Source organism: Phodopus roborovskii, unplaced genomic scaffold (genome assembly GCF_943737965.1).
Source record: "Phodopus roborovskii unplaced genomic scaffold, PHOROB, whole genome shotgun sequence".
Lineage (NCBI taxonomy): Eukaryota > Metazoa > Chordata > Mammalia > Rodentia > Cricetidae > Phodopus > Phodopus roborovskii.
This window is the reverse complement of record NW_026125295.1, coordinates 23,777,587-23,789,746: the sequence shown is the minus strand read 5'-3', so window position 1 is coordinate 23,789,746 and position 12,160 is coordinate 23,777,587. Positions and strand designations below refer to the sequence as shown.

The window sequence follows — 12,160 nt, the reverse complement described above, 5'->3', positions numbered from 1 at the left end:
ACATGATTTTGGATTCCTTAGACTAGATCATCATTTCAAAACATTTCCCATGTATCCAGTATTGCCATTAGGTTCACATAATTGTAGGCTGTGGGCTAGGATCTTTAAGAGTTAATATTGAGAGGTGAGAGAGACTAAGGTAAATTAAAATATATGAATCAGATGTTCTAAGATAACCCGAGGTTTCTAAGGCACCACATGATTAATATCTAAACATGTCTACCAGGTCAGAGGAAATAGAAAGCTACCGTGAGGACCTTGAAATGCATCAGGTTCTTTTATATGCTCTTTCATTGACCTTTAAAGATGAGTGTATCTTGGAGATCTTAAGCTCTGTTCTTTATATTTTCATTGGGTATTTCTCCCATGTCACTTCCACTTATGCACACCTCTAGCTTTGCCACACCTCTAGGTGTGGCCATAGAAGAGGCCCAACCTGAGTACCTACACAAGTGTGGGCTTCAGAAACATAAACCTTTCAAAGGGCAAGGAGTGCCTGACAGTGGGTCCTTCTTCAGGAGGGGCAGAGGAAGAGAATCTGGTTTCTTCCAGATGAGGTAGATTGAAGAAATGGAGAGGATAAATTACAGAATGAAATCACCTACAGTTGCTTCTGGGGCTGAGCCCCCAGCAGGATGTGTGAGACCTGCATGGCACTAGGTAGGCCATCCACAGATGGACCTACACAGAGAACATGAGAAACACAAGTATTGATGTAGCCCCATGGAAGGCAAGGAAGTGCCGTGGCAGCTCTCAATCCTAAGGGGTCATTAGTAACTATGGGCCAAAAAGAGCAGGTGAGCATCATCACTATGAATAACCACGTGGAAAGGTGACATTACCGTATGACTCCCCAGTCAACCCACCATTACCCAAGGAAATGGAAAACTGCCACATTTGAGGAGGTTAAACCTCTCTCGCTCACATGGAATGAATGAAGCTCGAAACGAAACAAAGATGGGTGTGGAAAGAAAAACATTTCATCTTTGTGAATTCATAGTCTGATCCAATACATTGACAACTCTTTTTACAAAAGAAATTTACAGGTTTTGATAACTTTCCCAAGGTCACATGGCCAGGAAAAAGTAACATTGAGATTCAGACTTGACCCAACATTCTCCCTGTACATCAACTAATCAGATGTAGCTGAAAAAAGTTGAAGGAAGACTTACTGGAGGAGGACAGGTTGTGACCAATAATGGTGCTGGCAGTGGATACCCAAATTATGTGGCTTTTGTAGATACTGCAGCCTTCATCAGCAATCCATAGCAGCTGGGATGAAAAGGACTGGGAAACCCACTTGTTTTAAAAACCAGCTGTACAGTTGGCCCCTCAGAAGTTTTACATCCACTGTTTAATCAACCACAGACTGGGAATAGTAGTAGACACAGATCTGCCTTTTACTTGTCATCATTCTCTAAGCTGTAGGAACCATTATAGAACATTTATATCCACTTAGGCCTTATAAATAATCTAGAGATAATTTGAAGTATATGAGAGACTGAAAGACATTCAATAATGCTTATGCAAATATTCTACTACTTTATATAAAGAATTTAATATCTCTGATGTTTTTGTATCTACGTGGCATCTGGGGACCAACAGATACAGTAAGGCCATGGTATTTGGCATACATGATCTGATACAGCCAGTCCTATTTTGAAACACAGCATTTAACATGAATGAAGAGCTAGCTGCATACCCATCACTCACTGCTTGTATCTGTCTTCTGAGGGGAGGGAGTCTACCCACTATAAATGCAGCTCTAAGAAATTTAAGGTAAACGACCTATGTGATGTGCACACGCTAAGTCTCCATCTTATACAAAGCTATTCAGGAAGCTACCATCTTTTCTGCTATCTTTCCTTTTTCTACTTAGCCTAAGAAATCCATGGGAAAGAGTGGAGACTGTGCTTTCTTTTCCTTGAGCTGAACACTGTTCTTTGCAAGGCTTGTGGATGGGGATGCCCCTCAATGAACACAATTTCACGGATGGTCAACTATCAATTTTGAGCAATGTAAATGGGCAGACTGTCTGAAATCTTGCTTTCTCTTTTTTCCTCATTTTGGTGATCAAGACACCCATAGAATGCAAAGATGAAGTGAAGTGTGTAATAGACCCTCACAAGCTGCAGCTTTAAAACTATGTGCATATAACCTCAAAGGGGGTTCATAGAGCTATAAGTTGCAGGTGACTTGTGAAGAAAAATGATCTGCCATCATGGCTGGCCATGACACATTCTTATCAAGCTTTCTTAACCTTCTTTTTCTTAAAAAAAAAAGCTAGCATTTCTCTTGCTTCATAGCAAACATTTATATGATACTGTAGAGAACAAAACATATGACTTAGGGATGACCCCAAAAGTCAGATCCCTGAAATTAAGGACCTAAACTTGTAGAGTCAGAAGGTCACTCATGCATCATCCAGAATATCAATTTCAGTCTCCAGAGAAAGAAATTGAGAGTCTGAGTGGCAGGTCTTCAAAGATTCAGGGTTGATAAACAGCGGCAGTGAGGTCTAGAGCTTCTCACTCCAAACTCCAGGTCCAGCCTTTTCCTACTGCTGCCTGAAGCTATTATCTTTAGGTCTCTGCTGGAGTTTGTCAGAAATCTGAGACAATATTAAGGACACCTGGCAACTGATTTGTCCCAGATTCCAGTAGCCTCTCATCTCCTTTGGTGGCAGTGATCTAGTTCAGATCCAGGTGCTATGTTGCCCAGGAATAGTATAAGGCAGGGTGTAGATTATGCCCATGCCACATGTTTTTGAAATGTCTATGGGGGAGTCTACCTAAGCTGCTCACACAGTGCATACATGGGGGTTAGGTGGAGGGGGGCAGTTTGTGCTGTTCCTTAACTTGACCGTGGCCTCCCTGTAATGAAGTTTCATGCAGACACCTTGGAGAATGCTGTCTGGATAGAAAGTGCTCTATGCTGGTATGTGTCTTATTTTTTTTTTTTTTTCAGAAGCAGAGACCCAAGGGATGGAGAACAACTTGAATGCAGATGCTATTAAGAGAAATTTGTACCAAATTAGAAAAGTTCATTAAGTGGAGGGATGTAGTCCAAATGTCTGCACCAATGCTAGAGTCTTGCAGGAAAAAATTGACCTGGAAATGTATAATAAACCTCGGAGCCACATGTGGCTCCAGTTATACTGTGAGGCTCATGTGCCACAGATTATAGCCCGTGGACTGTGTCTACCTTTTGATCCCTTTGAGGCCAGTCTTCGTTTTGTCTTCTCTTCAAAATTCCAATAAGTGTTTTGGTTGTGCCCTATTCAGCCTCCAATTTTTGGGAAAAAAAATCATCTCTGTCTATTGTTGTCTTGTTAAGTGGAGGACAGTACTGAGCAAGAGTAGGGTCTGGGATGGAATGGAAGTCTTCCTTATCAAAGATAGGTAGAATCGTTAGAATGTTCTAGAAATTTTAGAAATGCCAGGATTCCTTGCACTGGAGGAGACCCTCTGGGCAGAGACAGAGGTCAGTGATCACAAGGAAAGAGCCACAGGTGGGGACCCCTTTGCTGGAATACATCAAGAAAAATGGAGATCAGACAAGGAGCAGTGTGATGTTTGCCTCAGTGTGCCTCTAAAACTCTTCATGTATGTAGCCAGTTGACTAAAATAATTCTTGTTCAGATGGCTAACACATACAGAGAGAACTCAGAGACACTCTAGTCTGGCACAGGATAATTGCCCTGAACTGCTACATTCTGTGGCATCTTCTAGAAAACTTAAGATCCTCTAAGACACTGTCATGAATTAGCAGCCATCTGATCTACCTCCCTGCACAAGTAGCCTACAGGATGTGGATAGTTAGGTCCAATGTAAATGTCTATTGACTAAGCAGATGTAGCTATCTGATTTTTCATAGTATTTGGAATTGAACTCAATTTGCTCAGTTTTATTCTTATAAGTGAAAATCTAAGAAAAAGGAATTAACTTGGTCTTTACATGATCTACATTGTCGTGCCCTGCTGTTGTTTGAATCTGTTATCCCTAGGCTCACAGATTGGTAGTCTGGTTTCCAGAGTGACAATGTTAAGAGGTAGTTGGACATTTAAAAACTGAGACCTGGTAGGTAATCACAAAACTTTTTTAGATTGGATTTTTACCACATTGTCTCCTTGCGTATTCTTTTGCCATTGTGAGTATGTATGTATGTATGTATGTATGTATGTATGTATGTATGTATTTATATCCAGAAGGCCCTTGCCAAAGTCAGTGCCATACTCTTTGGAATTTGTTAATGCAAATGAAGAATTCAAAGACTTCCCTTGCAGCTCTGTGATGCTGCATGCACCAGGCCTCCCTGGCAACATTTCTTAAGTGTAAATAACTCTCATTTTTTTAATTACTGGAAAAAATACCAATGAAAGTGAAGTTCCGCTGATTGCATGGCTTTCAAATTCATGAACAGGACACAGTAGGCTAATTGGGTCTGCAGAACATAGACCAGCAATGGAGCTGGAGCCAGCTCCCAGGAGAACCCCACGTGTAGCATCCACCAAGTCATTTTCTATTCCCTTTGTCCAATCCCAACCGGAAATTTCACAAACGAGAACAAGTTTCCCAGTCAACCTCAGAAGCACCAGAAAAGCTTCCCACGTTTGCAAGCCCAAGGCAATTAGAGGGGAATGCACAGGGCTTTGCACTACATATGTAAGCAGACAGTAGAAGGATGAGAGACGTGGAGATGAGGGCTGCTCCACAGGCCATCAATTTCATAGTACTGCATCTCATTGGAAGATCTTTTGATATGTCATATGCAGGCAGAAATGTGGCTCCCAGAAGAATGTAGGGATTCATAGAAATCCAAATCCTTTAACCAGGCAGGCAGCATGGTGTCCTGAGACTTAGTTTTAAATCCTTTCTTCCACCTCTCCCCTATCCCTCCTGGGCCCAAGTACATTGCAGTGCTAGGGAAATCTGAGCATGCTCATGCCTCCCGCTGTCACCTCCCTCTTCCTTCGTGAGCTGTTACTCATTCTATGTTTTAAAGATAACATTTTGGGAAAAATTCACAGGTGTCATTCCTCTTGGGAAAGTAACCAAGTTTACTCCATGTCCCCACAAGCTGCATGATTACATCCCTGACTGACTTTCTATCCCTGTTTCCTATTTTTTCCTTCTGATACTGTTCTCTAGCTTTTTTGACTTATGCATGGGCCTTAGGAAGGCAGAGTCTGTGTATAAGGGCTAGCCTTAGGGGAGGTGAGGAAAGCGAGTGAATGCAGGAAACCTTAGGAGAGCTTGGGTCATAGGGAAGTAGGTCTAGCTCCTGTAGATTGTCTATTGTGTCAGACTTAGATGAAAGAAACAGAAAGGAAGGTGGAGGAAGAACAGAAGGGATGTTAAAGTGACACATTCATTCACACGAAACATGGCAAGCATACATACTCCTCATGAAACCTTGAAGAGCTCTCTTGAGCAAAGAGAGACACGATGATGCTGGCACCATCACAGTGCTTGGTTTCTATCATCTCAGAGGCACAGGACCAAAACAGCATGGGTGTTAGCATGACACCAGACATGTGGACCAAGGGAACAGGATACAGGACCTAGAGATAAATCCAGCCACCTATAGCCATCTGATTCTCAGCAAAAGAGCCAAGAGTACAAATGGAGAAGGGACAGCGTGCTCAACAAACAGTGCTGAGAAAGAGACATCTTTATGCAGTAAACTAAATCTAGACTCTCCATTATTGCTCATTCTGTATTAAAACAAAAAAAAAAAAAAAAACAAAAACAAAACAAAACACACACAAACAAATAAAATGAACAAAAGGGGACAAAGACTTAAAACTCTGACCCTTATAGAAGAAAACATACCAGAAATATTGGCACAGGCAATGACTTTTCTGAAGAAGACTCTAATAGCCCAGCAAACAGAAGCCAGAACTGACAATGGGATTACATCAAATTAAAAAGCTTTTGTATAACAAAAGAAAAAAATCAACAATGAAGAGACTACCTACACAAAAGAAAATCTTTGCTAGCTGTCCATTTGACAGGGGATCAATATCCACAATATATAAAGAACTCAAAAGAACAAATAATTTCATCAAAAATTTTGTCAAATGATCTGAAGAGATACTGCTCAAAAGAAATATGACAAATGACTGGTAAATATATGAATATTGCTCAGTAGCTTTAGCCTTTGGAGAAAAGAATATTAAATTTTATAATCCAGCTGTACTACTCTGATATGCACACACAGAAAGAGAGAGAGAAGCTTAAGTCAGTACATAAAGCTGCAAACCTGTGTTTGTTTTAGCACTACCTATAACAAGATACAAAATTTACCTATTACCATTAACAGATAGACTATATAAGGAGAACACACACACACACACACACACACACAGAGAGAGAGAGTATTATTTAGGACAATGAGGAATGAAATCATGTTATTTGCAGGAAAATGGATAGAACGGGAGATTATGGTAAAAATAAGGCAGACACAACTATCATATCTTTTCTCACATGTGGAAACTAGAAAAAAATAATCGAAAGCAAATGGCTCAGAGTGAAGGAGCCTGTGGGATACAGATTTAAGATCCTTTGTAAATATAGCCAGCAAGAGATTAGGCTGGAATGTAACTCAAAAATTTTCTGACTTGCAGGCTGCTCTTGTTTTGTTGTTTCATGGAGAATTAAGGAGGTACACAGCTGGTTAGTAGGAGGAGGACAGGTTTTGTGTTTTTCAATGACAGGGTTACAGAAAGTAGAGTTTGTAGCACCTGCATCAGTATAGATCAGCTCCCGTGGTGCCCACCAGAAATTGATATTAGGGACTTCCACTCAGTAAACCAGACAGAGAAAGACTCAAGACCTCATCGATCCAAGGAAGAACATCCTAGCACATGTATGGAAAAAGAACCAAAATGTAGATGAGTGTCTGTCCCAGTTGGGTTTTACTGTTAACTTGACACAAAGCAGTCACCCAGAAAGAGATTAGTTTAGCTGAGGAACTGCCCAGATCAGACTGGCCTGTGGTGGCCATGTCTGTGGGTGTTTGTCTTGACTGATGATTGATGGGGGAGGGTTTAGCCCACTGTGGAAGGCACCATACCTAGGCCGATGAGTTTGCCCTATAAAAGAAAGCTAGCTGAGAGAGCTAGGAGAATGCACCAGTAAGCAGCTTTCCTCCATAGTTCTCAACTCCAGCTTGCTTCCTTGAGTTCCTGCCCTGACTTCTCTCAATGGTGGGTTATCAAAGTGTAAGATGGAATAAACCCCTTCCTCTCCGAAGCTGTTTCTGGTCTTGGTATGTTTATCACAGAGACACACTGAAACTAGGACAATAACTTAGAGTTCAATATTCCTACTATAGTACAAACATATACTTGGGTTAAGTGGCTTTCAAATAAATTGTAATCTATGTCCATTTTAGATGACATTTATGGAATCTTAGCACCCTCTTCAGATGTGGCCTATGAAGTAAACAACTCCCACTAAATGGACTTAAAGAGACACAAAAAATATTTTCCACCCTCACTCATGTCTGCCAGAGGGGTTTTTCTTAACTGCTATGGACCAAGGTGCTAGAATGTTTCTAATACTTCTTTAATGGAAGTGCTGTATGGTGTGTGTGTGTGTATGTGTGTGTGTGTGTGTGTGTGTGTGTGTTTGTACATGTGTGCATGTGTGCCTGTGGGGGGTGGTGGTTGTGGTGATGTCAGATTATCTGTCCTATTAATTTATATAAATACATATATATGTATTAAAACATACTAACTAATATGTATTTATTAACTAATTGGAAAATACAGCCAAACAAATGTTAGTTGACAAGATGGGTAGGCTGTGGTGTTTATATATGTTATTCATACAATACTTTCAGTTTTCTTTCCCGACACACCACAGCCATCACTTCCCTTCCCTCTCTTAGCTGTGGCCTGATTAATTGCTTTGGGCAATAGAAGTATAAAGTGACTGGTATCAGTGATAGGTTGAAGCTCTTGGAGCTTGTACACACTTTGCTGTTCTCTCTCTCTCTCTCTCTCTCTCTCTCTCTCTCTCTCTCTCTCTCTCTCTCTCTCTCTTTAGAAAGGTGGCTGTTGTACTTGCTTGGGTCCCACATTGACAATAAAGCAGGGAAGAGATTGATAAAGAATACGGAGAGACACAAGTATGAATTAACTGAGAATTGGAGCATGCCTGTCACTGCAGGGCACCAGCCTATTCTAACTGATACAGGGATCACCTGAATTATTTACAGAATCACTTTTTACTTGGTGGGATTGTTTCCCACCAAGTGTTTGGCAAACATATACAACCGGTGAGCAGTAGCTGTAACTGACTTGTGCAAGTAGAGGCTGGTTGCAGGCTAGGGTGACCTCTGAGGGCAACCAGGAAGGAATCATGGTATAGTTTGTAGAAGGATGTATCTAGTAGTATCTTTTCCTATAGGTTTTCTCCAGGCTGCGTTCAGTAATAGCCATGTTGGTATCTGCCTGGGACACTAAGCCACATCAAGGGCCCCATTTTAGCACAGCTGTGCCCAGTGATTAATGATTTCTGTCCAACCTCTCTAAGTTAGTGTCTTGCTCTGTTAGTTTCATGGAGTCTTGCCATAAGGTATAGTCCTCTTCTCCTGGTCATCTTGGGGAGCCTACAATAATGAAACAACTCTCATATTTAAGATCTGTAAAAATGTTAAACAAGGCTAGTCACCCTCAGGTGAACCATGTCAAACGTGACATGGGTAGTCTTAGCTCAGGAACACTTCTTTTAATTCCTCACTCATCTGTATCCACTCCCTGGCTCATAGCGTATACTGTATACTCTTTTTTTGCATATTTTGTCCCATGATGATGCTCTGAAATCACTCTTTATCCAGCCCACAGAGAAATGTGTCTCCCCTGGATCAACTGATCCACAAAGAAAAAATTATTATATGCTTGGATTCTAACACCCACAACTTCTTCAGGTGGCTCAAAAATATGTCTTTAATTGTGTCTGGATGGACATTGGTGGTGCACGCCTTTAATCCCAGCACTTGGGAGGCAGAGCCAGACAGATCTCTGTGAGTTCAAGGCCAGCCTGGTTTACAGAGCTAGTTCCAGGACAGGCTCCAAAGCAATACAGAGAAATCCTGTCTCAAAAAAAAAAAAAAAAAAAAAAAAAAAAGTGTCTGCACTTCCCATTTACAGACATTTAAATTTACTAAACAATGCGATATAACAACTATTTAGAGTATTTATATTGTATAAGAAGATTGAAGGATACAGGACTGTTGGTGTTATGGAATAGTCTTTCTGTACACTGTGAAGATGTGTCGCTCTCATTGGCTTAGGGTTACTTTAAAGAGATAATGGGATAGCCAGGCAGGAAGAGGTTAGTAGGACTTATGGCCAGGGAAAAAAGAGAGCATAGGGATGAAGAAGGTGGGGAGTAGCAAGATGAACTTGCCATGCTGACAAAGGTCCTTCCGTGTGGTAGAACACAGATAAAAAGTATGGGATACTTTTTTTTAAAAAAAAAAAAAAAAAGAAAAAGGACATGAGGATTATTTATTTGGCAGTTAGATCCTAAGAGGGCAGCAGAACTAGCAAATGGCCAGTCCTGGGCCCAAGTGTGGCCAGTGGGTTTGCGCGTGCTGAATGCTGAGGCACCTTTGCGCCCATGGACCTGGACCCCACCCTCTGTTCTCAGAGGTGAGGCTGCATTCCCAACCTTCTGTCTCCTGGGCATCTTTTTACCGGCTACACAGAAGCTGCATCTAGCAGCAGCTTTATTCGGTACCTACTCCCTGACTCTCCTACCAATTCTCCATTTAGGATTGAAGAGAAACCTGGACTTAAAGAAATGTCCAGAGACCTACAAGACTGATTTGAGCAACAGTGGAAAGGCTACCATAAATGCCCTTCCCTGATAATGAGGTCAACGACTAACTTATCTACCATCATGGAGCCCTCATCTAGTACCTGTTGGAAACAGAAGCAAACACCCACAACTAAACACTAAGCTGAACTAGAATCCAGATGCAGAGAGGGAGGACAAGACCACACTGCAGAAACACATAGAGAGACAGCTGACCTGAACAAGGAGGAGCTAATGGGCCCCCAGACTGATAGCTGGGAATCCAGCATGGGACTGACTCAGACCCCCTGAACATGGGTCTCAGCTAGAAGGCCTGAGCAATTTAAGGGACCTCAGACAGTGGAACCAGGATGTATACCTGGTGCACAAAAGGACCTTGTGGACACATCCCCCATGGAGGGATACTCCCTTAACCTAGAGACAGGAGAGAAGGCCTACTCCAAATGACTTGACAGATTTAGACAACCCCTCCTGTATGGCATTACCCTACATGTGGAGTGGGGGGTGGGTGGGAGGGGAGGGTAGTCAGGCTGCATGTGAGGGGGGAGAGAGGGAAAGAGAGAAGGAGGGAGAGAGGGAGGAAGAGAGGGAGGAAGAGAAGGAACTGGGATCAATATGTAAAATAAAAAAAAACTTAAAAAAAAGTATGGGATAATTTAAGATGTAAGAGCTAGCTAGCAACAAGCCTAAGCTATCAGCCAAGCATTTATAATTAATAGTAAGTCTCTGTGTGCCATTTATTGAGGGAACCAGTGGTCTTGACGAGAAACTTTACCTACACTGAGGGGCTATATGCAGGAGCACTGTCACCTTAAGTGGGCTTGAGCAAGGCTTTTGTGAGATGTGGCAACCAATTTCTTAAAAATACTGAGGAATGGTGACATTAAGTTAATCTCTCCCCTCATCGCCCAGTGGTGAACAGCTAAAGTTCCAAATTGTAAAAGCACTCACAGATTCCATCGTTACAAGGTTGGGTTTTTACCTCAGAGTGCTAGCTGCCTATTTGGGAGCATCCTCCTTCCCCTCTAGTTGCCCTCAGTGAGCTTCAGAGAATCCCAGGACTGAGCTGAGTGAGACAAAAGGCTGTTTGCATGGGAAGCTCCTTTGCCTGCTTCCAAGATGGAAATAGGCTTGAACTGGGGGATTCATTGAGAGGAATGGATAAGAAGAAGTAGAAGAAATGGATCTCTCCATAGGCGGTATTTATCAAGGACTTCTGTCCTAAAAGATCAGGGACAGGGCTGAGGCAAGGCTCTACTGAGTACTAAGCACACCTCTAGAATTGTCTCCATGACTGCAAGGCCTGTGGACAATTTGCTTCTTATATCCCTGGGCATGTAGATGCCAGGAGATTGGACACTTGAGTGACAATGAGATTCTTGGTTTCTAAGCAACCTGGAGACAATTGACAATTTAGATCAGAGATTCTACATTTAACCTTTCATATATGCAGCCACAATATGGAACCAGTTAAGATCCCAGAGTAATAAATGAACTTGCCTAGGCTGATCTAAAATAAAAATCCATTCTTAAGCCAGGTGTTCTATTACTACTTAGGGCTAGTGCCTGCATTAATGCTTGCTTTTCTATGTACTATTTGTTAGTAAAGAGCTACAACTTTTGTTCTGGATGTTGCTTGTTCTGTTTATGTTGCTTGTCTCTTTTTCTCTATCAGGATATCCCATGGACAGCAGAGTCAAAAGAGGGCTCCACTTAGGGTTACCTTGCCAACAGGCGCCGACAGTAAGCTGCATGGCTATATGAGATGGATGAATGGGCCAGTCATTGGTCACCAGGTATGGTTCATATGTTGCTCCATCCATGTATAGGGTGACCACAGGAAACTCCACATTGATGACATAGTAATGCCACTCTTTGTCACAAATCTAATGGGGAAAAAAAGAACACACAGAGAGAAGAAACACTTAAAATTGAATCTATAACTTGAGACCAAACAGCCTTTTAAAATCTCATTCTGAAAGTAAGATGTTTTTGGGTTAGAAATTACAACCCCAAAGACTTAAAGAACACCATTTTGACATATACCACACCTCAATATTATCAAACTCATTATCAAACACAATGAGAAGAAGAATTCCAAGTGGATCCAGTCATCGGCTAAATATAGCCACCCTTCAGTGTTCACAGGATTGACTCCAGGAACCAATCTGAGCTTAAAATCTGAAGATGTTCAAGTTCTTTGTATAAAATGGTGTTGCGTTGACAGGTAACATGTGCATATCCTCCTGTGTACTTTAAATAAACCCCAAATCGCTTATAATGCCCAATGAAATGTAAAGTCTTTAAATAATTGATCAGCTGTATTGCCT

At 41.7% G+C, this 12,160-nt stretch overlaps 1 protein-coding gene across 1 annotated transcript in view; it reads right to left on the bottom strand.

The window, feature by feature from the left end:
- Positions 1-12,160, bottom strand: part of Clstn2 (calsyntenin 2) — a 556,633-nt gene that overhangs the window by 19,372 nt on the left and 525,101 nt on the right. The window contains exon 9 of the mRNA XM_051206591.1: positions 11,554-11,716. Coding sequence (XP_051062548.1) covers positions 11,554-11,716 — 163 coding nt within the window. The remainder of the gene's footprint in view (positions 1-11,553; positions 11,717-12,160) is intronic.